Here is a 17,020-nt window from a genome sequence, read left to right on the forward strand (position 1 = left end):
AAAACTGCACCGGCTTGGTGCATAGCTCCCAGACAAGTGCAGACATGGCCACAGGGCAACGAAAAATTCCCATCACTTCTTATCTCACCTCTGTTCTATTCAAGTGCTTATTTTATCTCATCGGGGAGCCAGGCAGAGCAGCTGGTCAGGTTCAGTCACCTTTGAGATCCCCCAGTAACAGACCAAAAGACTCCAGCAAGAAGCGGGAAATTATTACCCAGTATTTCTACTGTTTAATAAAAAAGAAAGTCAGTTTAAAGTCAAAGTGCACTTTCAGTAAAGAAGAGAGATTTCAGTTTCTGGTACTTACTCATTTCTTTTCTGAGCAGGGAACAAAAAACCTCAAATTGGGGTAACCTGAATTTACAGGACAAGCAATCCAATTAATAGTACAGTTAAAACAAACTTGAGAATGGAAATGCAGTCGTGGCTGTCCCTGAGTGGCAGAGAACCAGAGGTAAAATTTCTGTAGCCCTCTACCAGTAAGCTATCCAGATTATAGTGTTGTTAAAATATTTCTGAAGAATTATTGCACTGCAATTAAAGTAACATATATGGCTAGTTTCAAGAAGGCACCAAACACTTACTTTGCACAGACTTTTGTAAAATTCCGAGTACAAGATGACTGTCAGCCATTCCTCATTGTAACGTGCTACTTTCTGACAGTGCATTTATAAGAAAAAATTAGGAATTGTTTAAAAATAGCCACTAACACTTCTCCAATGAGAGCACCAAGGGCACATACAACCACGGACATGCTGAGCCAACATTCTTTTTCCTGTAAAAAGGGAACATAACAACGGTAGTATTAAATGGGACCTCACCACCCCATTCTGGTGCAAATCATGTAAGCAACTTCCTTTCAAGAAAATTTGCATGTATATATTACAGATTAATTACTTCTTTGTTCTCTTTGTTATTTCAAACAGTCAAAAATATCCAATTCCTGTTCTTATACTATTCAAGAGTGATTTTTTATTTGTGGACTAGGAATGAGAAATGTGGTCTCTGCTTCCCTTTAAAATGTTGAGCTAAGTTTTCTACATGCCTTTATGGAGCTTTTACATCTGTTTTTCAACTGGGACTAATTTCCCTAATGCCACTCAGTACTAAACCAGCCAAAAGCGATCTTGGTGCAAAGGAAGGCAGAAAAAATAATTAACAATGTATAATCCAACAGCAATTTAGGTTAAAAATGTATAATCCAGAAATAGCAGCCTAAATATATGCCAAAGGGAAACATTTTGAACATGTTTGGATATGATAATGTTTCAGTACCTGACTCATCACTAAAGCTGGGCTAACAACCTCCTGTCACTCAGCCTGGCTTTGCGTTACCCTGCACCCGGGTCAGGGGACCCACCGATTTCATCTTTCTGCTCTGTCCTCTGGAAAATGGTAAATGCAGGTTATTTTAGCAGCAGGAATGATGAACAGAATATTTTAATTCTACAAGGTGTCTAGTCATTTAAAAAATAGTTTAAGGTGTACACGCTTCTCTTAAGAGGATCAGAAACAAGTGGAACATGCTAAGAAGTTAAAAACCAATCCCAAACCTGAAAATATATGCAAATGTTTGAGATCTTACAATAAGATGAGTACAGAGGAAAATAAATCCCTGAGCACTATAATAACACCTACTGAAAATATATACAAAAATATCTAACAAAAATATCGTTCCTGAGCAATTTTTAAATGAAGTCTTCACTGGTTTTTGTATATAACAGCCAATTTCTTTGTAAGCAACATCTCTAACAAAGCCACTACGGCGCGTCCTGCAGCCGGCTGTTTTGCTGGCACGTACACGGAACAGCGGCGACCGCTCAGAGCCGCCGACACCAATTCGGGCTCCTTATTAATTGCGCCTATTTATTTCCAGGAACTGGCAATATGCGCGTTGTCACGACAAAACGTCACGGCAAATTCTCCCGTTTTCCCCGAAAACGCCACGCGGGTACGAACGCCCTATTAACAATAACGCTTACTGTCAACGGCGCACCGCGGGCCACGGCAGCGCGCAGCGACCGCGCGCCCGCCCGGCTCCGCGGTGGGCGCCGGGCGAGGCGGGACCCCGGCGCTGCCGCTGCCCGGCAGCACGCGCCGCGCGCGGCCCCTCCCGGGCGGCTCCCGCGGCCCGTTTACAACAGGCGGAAACAAACCGGAGCGACCGCGGGGCCCCGCCGCCGCGGCCGGCGGGCGGCCCCGGCCCCCGCCCGCCCCGGCTCCCGCCGGTAACGCGGTCACAGGCGAAACGGCGTTTGGAGAAGTTCACGGCGCCTGAGCGACGCGCGCCGGTACCGCGGCCGCGCGCAGGGACCCGGCGAACGCCGTCACGCTAAAGCGGCCGAACGGCGAGGAGCGAAACGCAGCAAACCTGGCTGGTGGCGGCGCGCGCCGCGCCCGTCCCGCACCCAGCTGGCGCCCCGACGCGTGGCGCCCCGACGCGTGGCACCCCGACGCGTGGCGCCCCGACGCGTGGCACCCCGACGCGGCATCCCGGTGCGTGGCATCCCGACGCGGCATCCCGCGGCCGGGCACGGCGCCGTCTCTAAGGAGACGGGGCCGCCACGTGACGCAGCACCCCCCGGGCGCGAGGTGTGTTACCCCACAGCACGTTTCTGGGTTGGAGCAGGCAGGCTCGGATGCATCGTCCGGCTACAAAAGGGCCGAGGATTTTTTTTCCTTTTTCCTTTTTTTTTTTTTTTTTTTTTTGGTAAGTCTGACCCATTTCGGTCTGTTGGAGGAAGGGACAGACGCCCTGGCAGCCGGCAGCCGCACGCCGACGCATACGTGACGTTTTTTAACAAACAAACTATATGTATTTCACTACATCCTTCCCCTTCAACAAGTTAATACACAGGTGCAAAACTTACTCTTCAAAACGCGGCAGCCACCGAGAGAAACACGAATGTGGCAAAGGGGACGGCGCGCTGGGGCCAACACGCTGGCTTTGGGAGAAAGAACACCCGGCTCCCACGCCCGGCTGCTACGGCACGGCCCAGCGCACGGACAACGCCGCACAGCTTCGCTCCTTCCTGAAACTCTAGGTCCCTGGTTATTTGCCGCACAGACTTCTGTGATATTGAAGTCTTTAGTGGGTCGGACTTCTTCCTATTTCAGCAGGATGCCAGGCTTCAGCAGCGTCGGTAAATCTAAGACCTGAACACTTGTGGCATTAGGAACCAACCTCCTACCGCCCGTAGCTGAAGGGCTGCAGGAGAGCCACGGACCTCGTGTTCGGCGCAACGCTGAGGAGCTACGGAATTCTAGAAGGAAGGAAGGAAGGAAGGAAAGAAGGAAGGAAGGAGCAGCAGAGAGGAAGGAACAGAAATAAAGACTAAAATATAAGCGCAGCTCTAACCAACAGACACACACTAAAATGCAAACTCCTGTACATTTTGAACTAAAAGAAAAATACACGATTCATAACCTGTAAGTATAATAGAGATTATTCCACAATGTAATCTGACCTCCTGCATATAAAAACAAAACAAAAATTAAATATCACCCACTTACTCCAGTGTGGAGACAGGTTATTTAGGTTATTTAGCTTAATTTCAACAAGTTTGGATCTAAGGCATCAAAGAGAAAAAGCCACAACAACTTCCCTTGGTTGTGTATTCCATTACTATATTGATCATCAAAACGTAGATTCTTAACTGAAATTTTTTTGGCTTCAGCATCAATAGCTTGAGCATTAAAAAATGTCTCAGCTCCTTTTTCAAGTATAAAAGGAGTTATAATTAATGCTCCATATTCTGTCCCAGAATAATGGCATTAGTTCCAGAACTATGACTGTGGATACAAGTATTACAAGATGTGAAATTATTATTAAATAAATATTGCCAATATCCCATAACATGATGACGTAACATAGTACCTTGACAATACAGCATCGTCAAGGAACAGGTGAGAGCTGCTTACTAATGCTGTAAAAAGATCATTAAGATTGATGTACCAGATGAATAAAAAAGCATTAAACCCAGAAAAATAAAAATACAGAATTATAATCAAACCACTTGGAGGTTCCTATTCCTTTTGCTGGATAATATTATAATAACCTCCTAGCAGCCTGAAATGTATTTATTCAGCTAGCAAAAACGCACGCACTGACAGCCTACCACGGAAACAAACTAAAAGAATTCGAAAGAAAGAAAAAATTTTGTTCTGTCATGGAGAATAAGGACAGCTGCAGTCAAAACAAATATATCATCCAAGCCCTTCTACTCTGAACTCTTCCACTACAACAGTGGCCAAAATGCTTCAGGGGGAAAAACCAACAACAGACCAAACCCAAAAGCTCACAGCAATATCAATACCCTTTACAGGGCCATTAGGCTGCGAGGGACGCCAGTCCCCAGGACTATCGGCCGTTACAAACTTTGGCGGAGAGCTGCTACCTGTCAAACCAGATGAACACGTCGCCTACGCAAAGCGGCAAAATGATTTATGAAAGTAGGAAATTGCCCGGTCCTCCAAGAAAAGCTGGGAAATGGAGGAAAATTCAATGTAGCAGGTGGTGTACTCAAATGCAAAACCTAATGGAATACCAGAATCAAGAAAAACATGCATTTGAAACGTGTAACTTTATAACCCTTTTATAGAACAAGATGTCATCTGTTTTCTGTTTAACATATTTACATTTTTTAGATGTATATTTATGTAATTCTGGTAAAAAATGCCTATAATGTGACAGAAGCAGACACCATTCCTCAGCAGTGACAGAATGAGCATGAAAGTTAAAAATAAGCCATCGTATTCCAACAAAATAAATTCATACCAAAAGCTTAAGCAGATCTCAGGAAAATACAGCAGTCTGAAAAAAAAATGCAAAAAGATAGAAACAACAGGATGCCGAGACCTCACAACTGCGTGCAACCACCTACTCCGTGACGATACCACCGGAGGTGTTCAAAAAACATGTGGACGTGGCACTGCAGGTCATGGTTTAGTGGGCATGGGGGTGTGGTTGGACTTGATGACCTTAAAGGTCTTTTCGAACCTTAATGATTCCGTGATAATTAAGATCAGTGTCTCACGTCACCTTCTCCAAACCTTCTTCAGAAGGTGGTGGCATCAGTGCAAGCGTGGAGAGACACCTGCTGAGCTCGGTGCAGGCGGGGTCCCCGCAGCAGAGCTCTCGAATCTATCTCTAAAGAGGGTGGTGCTGTGCCGGCGGTCGCACACCGGGCTGGTGGGATGCGCACTTGACCATGGCGAGGGAACTTCGAGCTCTTCACCCTGATGGGCATGAAGATGCAACTCCTCGCGCCATGGGAGGCTGGCTGGCACTGGTCATCACACCTACCAGCAGAAACGCTGGCCGTGAAAGACCGGGACTGGAATCGCTTCCAGTACAGAAGTTCAGAGAAAAAAAAGCAAGCAGGGAACAGAGACTTGTGGATTTGTACCCTTCCCAGACTCCCCCTCCCCACACTCCCCTGTGCGTGCGCGTGGATGCACACACAAACACGCAACAGTGCAACGAGGAAAGCCCCGAGCTGCCAGTGTAAAAGCAAAAGCTTCTCTTGGCTATTCCTGGTTAGACCCGTACCAAAGGAGGAGGGAGGCACCTGCAGCCCCCCAGGTCTTACTGCTCCCCTTTTCCCACATTACTCCCACCTCAGACGAGGGAGAAGATTCTCCCAGTTCTCCACTTTATCTTTTTGTCATCCGTTAAGCACAGAAAGGTAACAGGTTGCTCTCTCTCCCGTTCCTGGTAATCAAAGGGAATTGTCTGTCAATAATTTACACAATATTTTACATGTACAGGACACTGAACCCTGTACGAGAGGAACCTCCTCGCCCTCCCCACCCCAGCCAAGGAGGAACCTGCGTCCGTCCTTGCCTGCTGCTGCCGAGAGCGGCACCGGGGGATCACAGACCCACAGCAGGGTCTGGGTGGGAAGGGACCGTTAAAGTCCATCTAGTCCCACCCCTGCAGTGAGCAGGGACATCTTCACCCAGAGCAGGTTGCTCAGAGCCCCGTCCAGCCTGACCTGGGCTGTTTCCAGAGATGGGGCATCCCCCACCTCTCTGGGCAACCTGGGCCAGGGTCTCACCACGCTCACTGGGAAAAATCTCTTCCTTCTGTCTAGTCTGAATGGACCTGATGTGGGGTGCTACTGCACGCCCCCCGCTGCCCTGACACCCCGTGTGTGATGGGATGAGCGACACAGCAGCTCTGATGGGCGAGTGGGTGCTCCCTCAGCCCTGCCCTCGCCCTCCCTCCTCACTTCCCATCCCTACAAGACACCCGTGTGAAGCTCGTGGGACTTTTCCCCGGCACGCCGTCCCAGCCACCGCCGGAGCTGCTCCAGCCTCCTCCGGCTGGCATGGCCGGAGCGGCATCATGGCTACGCTAAGGGTGCTGGAGCGTTACAGGGAGGGCGGACACGCTTTCAGCTACCTTTTGTAAGGGAAAAATACCCTAAACCCAGAAAACGCTATGCCTCTGCTAGGTGTTCTCTCAGAGCCGTGGCAGTCTCCCGCAGCAGCATCCGCCCAGCCGCCCGGTGCGGCCGTGCACCCGCAGGAGCGCCTGCTGCCGGGGGCTTCGGCAGCTCCCGAGCGCAGCTTCAGAGTTCGGATGCTGCCACAACGGCTTCACCGATTTGGCTGCCCAACCGGAGCCTCCCGCTTTACCAGCTGCCTCTACCCATGCTCGGCTGCCGGCCTGAAGCGCCGCACGCCACCGCCGCACGCCCCCGCCGCATGCCACCGCTGCGGCACCCGCTAACCACGGGTGCTGGAATTCGCCATAAAGTTTGTGGCTTCCTGCTACAAAACTGAAAATACGAACTACGTAATATCAACAAAGTCTTTTTAAATGGATTAAGGACCGTTAGATCTCAAAAACATCTGTCAGGTTGCAGCCTTTGAAATTAAATGATCTTAGTGCATTTTTACAGCTACTATAAAAGATTTGAGACTTTTAATTATGGGTTCAAAGTACACAGAATATGAGCCTTCATAAACTGTATTTTAATACTTCATCTTAATATTCTACTGTATTTAAATAAAGCAAAATGTAAAATTATACATGTGGGACAGAAAAATGCAGAGTCGATTCGGAGAATAGCGTTCTACTTCCAAGAGCAGTGACTACAAAAAGGGATCAGAGACCACAGTGGACAGTGAAGGCAATTTGTTGGAAGCAGAGCTAATCTGATCCTTGAACACGTGTATATATAGAAATGTATTAGTGTTTAGAGAGAGACATAAAAACAAAACAAGGGCTGGAAACAGAACACAGTTTAAGAGAAAAAAAGAGGAAATAAACCACAAATAGGAAACAGGAAGGAAGACTATCCATTCAGGCAGACTACTGCTCAAGAACCTGGGCATTTATAACCTCTGGAAATCGAGAGTGCCTTTACGGAGGGTAACCTTTCCCAGATACAAATTGCTGGGCTCAGTAGAGGAGGAAGGTGGTGACATTTAACAATCAATGAGACACAGGAGGTCAGACTGGCTGATTTAACGTTTTCTGACCTTAACTTCTACAAAAAGTCATCTTTGATGTATGTTTGCAATAAATACTGGCAACCTAAGCGTATTTCTCCTTCCTTTCCTTTGTGTTCATCTAGATTTTACTTAATACATTTACGAAGCCGATTTGGATCAGCAACCCTTGATTCTAAGAGAAAGGATCTATATTTTCTTGGAGGTTTTGGAGACCACAAAGATTTTACAGGAAGGTTTTCCAAAAAACTTCCTGAACTGGAAGAACACCTGTGATTCGTTCGCACTTGTCACTAACGTTCGCCAACCGGACAGACAAGCCTCAAGGATGGAGGAGTGCGAGAACAGCGCTAATCGGAACTACGCTGCTCTGACCCAGGGCGAGGCGGTTTCAGCAGCAAAGCGGTCCGTAACATTTCACAAACCCCTTCTCCAGAAGACACCAGCCCTGCTGTACCAGCAACATCGGAGGGGACATCCCCGACTCATCCCTTCAGGATCTGCTTATGGACCCTGGTACTGACCCTCCTCCGCCCGGAGAACTGACCATTAACCTCTACCGTTCGCTTCCCTAACCTTCAACACTTGTCAGTACATCGAAAGACCTTTTCTCCAATCCCACCGTAACTTCATTTCTTTAATAGCCTTTGACAAATTATCCTTCCAAAGGCTTTTTGAAAATCCAAATACATGAAATCCACTGGATTCCCTTTATCTGTGGTCCTCCACAGAGGACTGTCACTGTCAAATTGTCCAGTCACGGAGCGAGGCTGGACTGATTTGGCTGAGAAACCCTAAGTAATCACAACTATCATATCCAAAATTTATTAGGAACCAGGGTGGGGTTGGGCTCCTGAGGGTTTCCATGCAGGAAACAATAGTGAAGCGTTTAGTTTTGCTCCGTAATGTATTGCAATGGGCACAACTGGCAGTTATGTACAATTAACCAAAATTCAACACAGCATTATTTTTCTTGCTAGGAGTATTGTTTTTAAGATATTTCAAACAGAGCAGTTTAAAAGGACAAACAGATGCAGAGTAATGCGCAAGGTAAGACATTAACCTGATGATAGCCAAAGATCCTGTGGTAGCCACAGCTGAACGATGCCCAAGGGACCACGATACCCAAGATCCAGTGGCCAGCATCACCCGTGTCCCTTCCTCTCCCTTTCTCTCTCCTGGGGAAAGAGCACGAGGGCAGCTCGCAAGAGCATTTCCTTCGAGCCACGTGAGCATCTCTGGTGTACCGTACCTCAGACAACAAGGTGTCTCAGCACCTCTAAACCTCAGAGCTGTTTGGCAACTGCAAGAAGAAGAAACAATTTCCACCAAAAGCAACCTCACAAAGCTAACCACACATTAGCATCGGTAGCTAATTTGCTACCGATGTTTTGGCTCCACTGTTAGCACTGCAGAGGCAACAGGCAGCCTGGGCCAAGAAACAGGCAGTTTTATGAGCAAATCAGGTTTTGGTTTCCACTGTAACCCACATATTTTTCAAGCTTTTCGGTAGAGCTGTCCATAGCAGTAGATAAAGGGATATGATTTTTGACAGGTCATGGCTCCCTCCGGGGTTCAGAGCTGAAGCAATGAAAGAGACCCAAGTCACTGCTGCCTGAGAAAGTGTTCGTGGGCAAGAGAAGGGAACAGTCAATAAGTAGTTTTTGAACTGTAAAACAAGATAAACTTCTGGCAACATACATCTGATGGACAGAAACAGCTTTGTAACCTGCAAACCGGTGTTCTTAGTGTAACTCTTCACAAAGATCTTACAAAATTTATTTTCACGTGTAAAGGCAAACCTTTTACACATTATCATTGCAAAAATTTCTGGGAGGAAATATATTCAGTGGCAAACCCAAATCTCTTCCCAAATGGGTCACACCACTGCTGACAGGGAACTAAAAGGTCACTGTGATTTCTTGTGGGAAGCAGGCGATGCAGAACCATGCTCCATTTTAAATTCAGCCATTTCTGCCTTTCTCAAAGAGTTAAACTGACTCTCTTGGTCTTTTGAACTCATTCACATTCTAACTTAATACGACATCTAAATAAAAAAAAGCTGCCTGGCAGAAAAGGGCCTGGGGGTGCTGGTTGACAGCCGGCTGAACATGAGCCACAGTGTGCCCAGGTGGCCAAGAAGGCCAACAGCATCCTGGCCTGTATCAGCACTAGTGTGGCCAGCAGGAGCGGGGCAGGGATCGTGCCCCTGGACTCGGCACTGGTGAGGCCGCACCTCGAATCCTGTGTTCAGTTTTGGGCCCCTCACGACAAGAAGGACGTTGAGGTGCTGGAGCATGTCCAGAGAAGGGCAACGGAGCTGGGGAGGGGTCTGGAGCACAAGTCTGATGAGGAGCGGCTGAGGGAACTGGGGGTGTTCAGTCTGGAGAAGAGGAGGCTGAGGGGAGCCCTCATCGCTCTCTACACCTACCTGAAAGGGGGTTGTGGTGGGGTGGGGGTTGGTCTCTTCTCCCAAGTAACCAGTGATAGGATGAGAGGAAATGGCCTCGAGTTGTGCCAGGGGAGGTTTAGATTGGATATTGGGAAAAATTTCTTTACGGAGAGAGTGGTCAAGCACTGGCACAGGCTGCCCAGGGAGGTGGTGGAGTCACCATGCCTGGAGGTGTTCAAAAAACATGTGGACGTGGCACTTTGGGACGTGTGGGCATGGAGATGTTGGGTTGATGGTTGGACTTGATGATCTTTGAGGTCTTTTCCAACCTTAATGATTCTATGATTCTATAAAATAACTTAACAGGGAAGAACAAGAAGCCAGTCCATAGGCAAGTCTTCCCCATTTAAACCCCCACTGCTATACCGCCCTTCCATCATAAAGAGAAATTGTACTTTCTTGAAGAGGTAGGGCATGGCTACATTGCACTGTATACGATATATACAACATATCTACTGGCTAGCATGTGTCAGCTACATCATCTCTGTATACGGAGCAGAGTATTTCCCCCCTCCCCACTGTACTGAAGTACATATTAGCAATATTAGTAAATATGACTGACACCATTACACATTCCCCCATTACCAGGCAGGTCTCTGAAGGGCTGAGCCTAGACCCGGCTGCAGCATCCACGTCCAGGACTTGCCGGTGGGAATCTAGAGGCGAGCTTGCAACTGCGCTGCCCCGACAGCCGCAACTCCCCAGGCACCAGGTGAGGATTGCAAAATAACCGGGCACGGCGAAGGCTCGCAGGAGGGACCCAGCTATGGACCCACAACCCCAGCAGCCTCCTGCGGTTTGCAGCAGTTCGTAGCTACGCGGCTTGCCAGCTGAGCTGGGGCGGTCGACAAAACCCCGGTGCCCCCAGCTTCCCTTCTGGGGGGAACTTCTATACATCAGAGATGACTCCTGTATGACATCGGCCTCAGCTGACCACAAGCACGTTAACATAAGGACGATAAGGCCACTAAGTTTATTTTTCGTCAGCCCTGCCAGCAGGAGCGCGAACACTTTGTGAATCCTTACAAATGCCTCCTCATCACTTATCTGCCGAAGGCTTAAAGAAGCATCTCCAGTCCTCTAACGTAAGGAAGTTTATTGGAAGTAATCCATAGTCCTTATCTGTCCGTGGCGTCACATATTTGTCACCTGGAGAGACTCGTAGCAGACTCACTCCCTTTCGGTGAGCCACCGGAGGGGGACGTACGATTCCTCTCCAGCTGTCCCCAACCATGACACAGCTCATTAGCGCAGACCCACCTTCGCCAGCGTCACGCTGTGAGAGGAACGGCCGCGGAGGTGACACATGCCACCTTCTGCCGCCCCTCCCGTGACGACACCGATTTCTCGCAGCGAGCCCCGAGGGGCAGCCGTGTCGAGCGCCATAGCTGAGCGTGACGCAGCCCGTCTGTCGCGGCCACGGCAGCCGCGCCACCGAGAACGCCCATGTTCAGCAACGGCACGAGGACACCGAGGCGCTGCGACGTTCGCTGGAGGACGATACTTACTCCAGTTCGGAACGGTCATTTTTCACGTCCCGTGCAAATGGGCTGCGTCACCAAAGGATCCGCCTCAGACGACGTTTTAAAATACAGGCTTTAACGGGAGAGGCTTGCGTTCGGTGGGTCCAGAGCCAGGGGAAAGGATCAAGTTATAACCTGAAATAACACTGCAGCGAGGGAAAACTTCAAATGATTTCTCCCAGGAAACACGCTCCATGACAAATACAATCTCTGCCTTATCAAATATAAGCCAAGAACAGTTTTCTAATGCCTATTAATTTTTTCCATCATATAGACTGTAATTCCATTAAAAAGGGGGGGCCTCTGGAGCCCAGGGGTGCCAGCAATCGCGTTCAGAAAACCGACAACTAAAAAAGAGCATGATTCAGGCAGAATTGCTCTATAGCAGCCAGGAAAGTCCCACCTAGACATGGCTTACAATCTGAGGGAGGAGGCAGGGAGAGAAAGGGGAAGAAAAGCAGAATGCACCAAAACAGCAGGGAGAGAGAATTTCCATTTTTCTATTACTGACCCAGCATAGCTGTGGGAACGCAGGTAAAGAGAGGTAGAGGTAGTTTTGGAATCGCTCGTTTATTTTTGGAAATGTACGTAAAACAAATCCATAATTGCCTCATGGAGCATATGTGTGGTGCTCTAGCAGTGGATTCTGTAAAATTCCTGACTACATTAACATTTCTGTATGCATTTTTGGTATCTCATAAAGCTATAAGGAAACACTGTAATAACAGAGCTTCTGTCAAACAGAACATAAGACTGACTGAAATTCTTATTTGATTAAAAAATACTCTCCCCTTGGTTTTAAAGTTTCAGTGGTGGAAATTCCACCACCGCTTTTGATTTTGGTAATCTATTCTAACAATTAATTACTTACATTCACTATTAAAAACATATTTCTTATTTTTATTCTGAATTTGTCTAGCTTCAACTTCTAGTATGTGTCATTTGTTAAGCCTATCTGCTAAAGCTCCCTGGGATTATATTTAATTTCTCTAGGATAGATATTTCTAGAAATGTCAAATCATTCCTTAACCTCTCTGCGTTGTACTTGCATTACTTGAGTCTTTGAATGTAAAGCTATGCATCTTCCCATATCTATTTCCAGTCTTTAATCATTTTCATTGACCTTTGCAAACCCTTTGGTCTTTCAACATCCATCTTGATTGCGGGTGCTGTAACTACAGAGTTTTCTGACAAGGAACTCTCCTGTTTGCACCCTCAGATCCTGTTAGCATCCTTGGTTTCAAAACCGCCCTGAAAATGCACATTCAGCCAACTGCACACCATGAGCTCCAAAAATCTTTTCGGAGTCATTCTGCCCAGCATACTGTCCTTTTAATCTTCTTCATTCCCTCAGTATTTTTCTCATTTGCCTATCTAGCCTACCAGTAGTGATTGTATGCGGTTTCCTCCTCGTCGTGAAAATGAAGGTTAGCGGCACAGAAGCTAGGCTTGAGCTCTGCAGGGCTCCGCTTGGGATTGCGCCCTGTCAGTAGCCTCCTTCCTGCGGTTATGTTGAGGACAACGAGATAAACAATTTTTCTCCCAATCTGCTGCACGTGCTCTACTGATTATTATTTTTTAAATTATTCAGTGCTCATAATAAATGCATTATGCCAACAATATCACTTTATTAATCAAAATTAATCTCACCAAAAAAGATACAAAGTGAGTCCGACTACACGAAATTGCCAAAAGCCTATGCCTGATTGGCATGAGTTACCTTTTTATTTACCGATCAACAAAATAGCTTATCTGCTGCTCAATTATTTTATTCACCATCAAAGTCATGTTGGTAAACATAACATGTCAGAGATTGCCCTGTTTGACTTCATTCCCCACTCCCCACCAGCTTGACAAAAGAAATGAGATCATACGAATTTTCTTCCAGTGCTCTGGGAACCTGCCAATGCTCCAAGACATATCAACGATCGGCAGCAAGTACCCAAATTAAAAAGTTCTTTCAAAATGCGGTTTGGACTGAAAACGCAGACGGTGCAATTCAACATCCTTTTGGATTATCTCTGGAAGGAGAGCCTCTCGCCAGCGGCATGCCACGCAACTGCTGCCCCTGCCAAACCACAACCTGAAAACTATTCTCCAATAACTTTTAAACCATTAGTTTACATTTTTTGCTACCCATTTTTGTCTTTTCTCCTTCCCTTGACAAGTATAGCTGTCTTGTCTTCCCTTCCAAGCCTTGTTTTCCCTGGAACATTTGGCCAAGTATTCTTAAGCTGTTCCTAATATTAATATTTATATAATTAATAAATAATAATCAATTATTAATTATAATTAATAATTATATTAATATTTTTACGTTCACATTATTTACCCAGCTGAATTTGACTTTAGCTTCGCAAGAGTCTCCTCTGAAGCATTTGTTAGAAGCTGATGCGCACCTTGTTTACATGAAAAAAATGTAATCAAGTCATGATCACTGACACCTAAATAATGTCTTGCTGTGGCCCTGAGCAATTCCTCTTTATAAGTTGAGTCCCGTCAAAGAATCTCTGCCGGCTGTGCCGCTTTTCACACTTGAAAACTGGGATTTTTTTGTGTGCGCCTTTTTTAATTATTTTTTTTTTTATTGCAGTGGTATCACTTATACAGAAAACCCCAAAGGTCTTATATCACTTATGTAAAAAAAACCCAGTAGGTTTCTTATGTCTAATGTTAATTTTATTTGCATGTGATTTAGTGTTTGATATAAATCCCCATGCGACTGCCTCTGGGCTCAGGAGAAAGGCAATGCTGTGTTTGTAAGTCGAGGTATAATCTGCTACTAACTGGGAGCAAAAAGCAAGTTGGAGGCACTTCTCTACCAGCACCTTCCATGGATCATGCATTGAAAATACAAAACACACAAGCAAGGCACCCGCTTTTGCCTTTACCGTTCCTTGTCCAGCTGAGGACTGAAACTTGTTTGATCCGTTAACACAGTAACGAGTCCTAGCAAAAGAAAGAAGCAATTCATCAAAGTTGGTAATCTGGGTCAGAAGTAGAACTTCGGCTCATAGTTTGGGGATCAGTTTCTGCAGCCTTCCTGCACGCAGGCGTCACAACACCATTGCTGTAATTATGTTCATAATACCGCACTTATGCAATTACACATTCCTTTATTTTTTATAGAAGTATTAAATTGTAAACTACTAATTTTCTCTTGTTAATGTTAGTGTGTTTCAACATGGAAGCAGCACAGAGGAAAACCTAAAAAGAAAAATGGGAGCAGACTCATGATGTGATAAAATTTTAAACACCAAATTGTTTTCTGTGAGGCTCAGCAGCATCCTTACTACAGAACATCTAGATTTAAAGCTAAGTGACAAGCTCCACAACGCAACCCAGCCAAGGCATGGAGCTAATTCTGTGGACGATGTACAATCTTGTCCTTGTGGGCCTGATAAGCCATTCATTTAGGAGAATACGGACTTCAGCTCTGAATTGAATGCTAGCATAACAGATTATTTTTTTTTTTTAAATTTGAGTACAATTTCACAGAGAAAATCAGAACAATTATATTCCATTAAATCAGATCAACTCCCCTCACTGCACAGGACTAAAGCAAGCATTATAAAAGTTGGTAAATATTCAGTGATGCAAGAACTGGAAAAAACAATCACACAGCTAAGCAGAAATTGGTAAAGCTCAAAACTACATTGTTAAGGAGTCTAGCATTGCAACTACTCGTCCATGTCAAGTTACGGACCTTCTACTCTCTTCACAAATAAAAGCCACATGGGTGTTTTACCACACTACGACAAGCTTTACGATTCTCACCTTTCCAATATTTTGACAAGCTAGCCTCCAGCTTTTTCTTAATGACTGCCACGACTGTTAAAAGGAGCATATAGAAGAGCCAGTCAATCAAAACTGTACGCCATTAGGGAAGACCAAGGCAGCACATCCTACTATCGAACTGCCAGAGGTTAGAAGACATTCAGATTTTAATACCTTGGTTCTCCATTCAGAAATTGTGACAGAGAAAACAGCTCAAGAAGAAACTGGTATTTATGACTTCAAAAGAAAACCAGAAGAGCATCAACTCCACTTACTCTCACAATGGCAAATTACTCAATACTCATGAAAATGGTAGTCCTCCATTTTACATAAATTACATCCCTTTGCTTTGCTCTTCTCTCCTCACTCTTCTCCATAGCACACGCTTAAATTTAGGTATATGAAAAGACTGAGACTTTTTCTCAAGACTCTGTAGGACATTAAAACAGTTCTATTCGGAGGCTTGGTTTATAATACATATACAGTAACAGAATTTGCTTGGGTTTTTTTGTCCCAGGTTTTACTTTTGATATGAAAACTGGTGAATTGACTGATTTCAAGTTCTGTTCAAACCAAAACCAGTACAATGGTATTTCATTAAAGTCATTCCATCAATTCGACAATAAGGTCAGACTGAAAGGGTAACAATAATGCCCTTGAGCAGAAAACCAGCAAAACCTCGCAGTGAGACAAATAAGAATGTAAAGCCAATACTCCCAGGCAGCGGCAACAAGCTAAACCCCACTACTGCTACTATTAGGCAACATTAATTTGCAAGTAGATTTGTTTAAGATAGTTTTGTTTATATATTTTTAATCCACAATAAATGAGAAAACAGAGTCTGATCCAATATGGTGACGCACAAAAGGTAAGACTGATTAGTACTTTGAAATGCTAACAGATGCAAGTAGAATATACAGTCCGGCCTCAGTCCAGTCCACATAAACATATTCTGTAACTCTTTTCTTGTTAACAAGATATTCTTAACAAAACAATATGGTTCAAATAATTTTTCAGAGAAATGCTTGCAGCGTTGTGATTTTAGAATTCTAAGCTAAGGACTCCTTTCTGCTAGCCTATTCCAAGGTCAAATACAGCCACAAATACCTTACTTTGCATGACTGATTAAGTGAAAAACAGATTAAAATAGATACTCACACTATATGTGCAAGATCAAGTGGCTTTTCTGGCTGCTCAGGAAATACAGGACGAGGTGGTTCTCTACTCGGTACACAACCAAGTGATTTACTAATTGCATGGCTCAGCTTCTTTGCAGGTGATTTCTGTTTTTGAAAAGAATGACAAAAACGAGTTGACTATTCCGAAGAGCAGGGTAGTATGCGCAATCATGTAACAGAGAAGGGTAAAAAAATGCATAGTACTAAAATACTGAGAAATACCCAGTTACATTATTCCGTACCTGAGGAATTAGTAGACACTACGTAGGTGTACAAGTTCTGTGGGGTTTTCTTGTGCTACGATATTGAAAAATGAAAGTAGTTTCACAAAAGTACGTAGGATGAAGAAACAAAGCAACCGGCTGGTGTCTCCATCAGGAATTAAATCAAGGGGCAACCGTGCCCAGTTAAGGGATTTCTCACCCTGTTCTCGGAGCACCGGCGCGGCATTTCGAGGGGAGGGCGGGACGGAGGGCCCGGAGCCCACGCAGGCTGACCGGCCGCCGGCGCCGCTCTCCTTCCCGGCCACCGGGGCCAAGAGGAAGCCGGCGCTCTGCGCCCTCCCCCCGTCCTTCGCAAAGGCAACTGTTTTTAAAAGACAACTTCCAAATTTTTGGTTCTTTATG

The 17,020-nt window shown here is 45.7% G+C and overlaps 1 protein-coding gene across 8 annotated transcripts in view; it reads right to left on the minus strand.

Moving 5' to 3' along the window:
* DTNB (dystrobrevin beta) overlaps positions 1–17,020 on the minus strand; it is a gene marked incomplete at its 5' end in the record, with an annotated part of 196,188 nt that overhangs the window by 121,663 nt on the left and 57,505 nt on the right. For all 8 annotated transcript variants that reach the window (XM_081998026.1, XM_081998024.1, XM_081998025.1 and 5 more), the window contains one exon: positions 16,375–16,499. In XM_081998026.1, coding sequence (XP_081854152.1) covers positions 16,375–16,499 — 125 coding nt within the window. The remainder of the gene's footprint in view (positions 1–16,374; positions 16,500–17,020) is intronic.

Source organism: Phaethon aethereus, assembly GCF_964289735.1.
Source record: "Phaethon aethereus genome assembly, chromosome: 3".
In the NCBI taxonomy this organism is placed as follows: Eukaryota; Metazoa; Chordata; class Aves; order Phaethontiformes; family Phaethontidae; genus Phaethon; species Phaethon aethereus.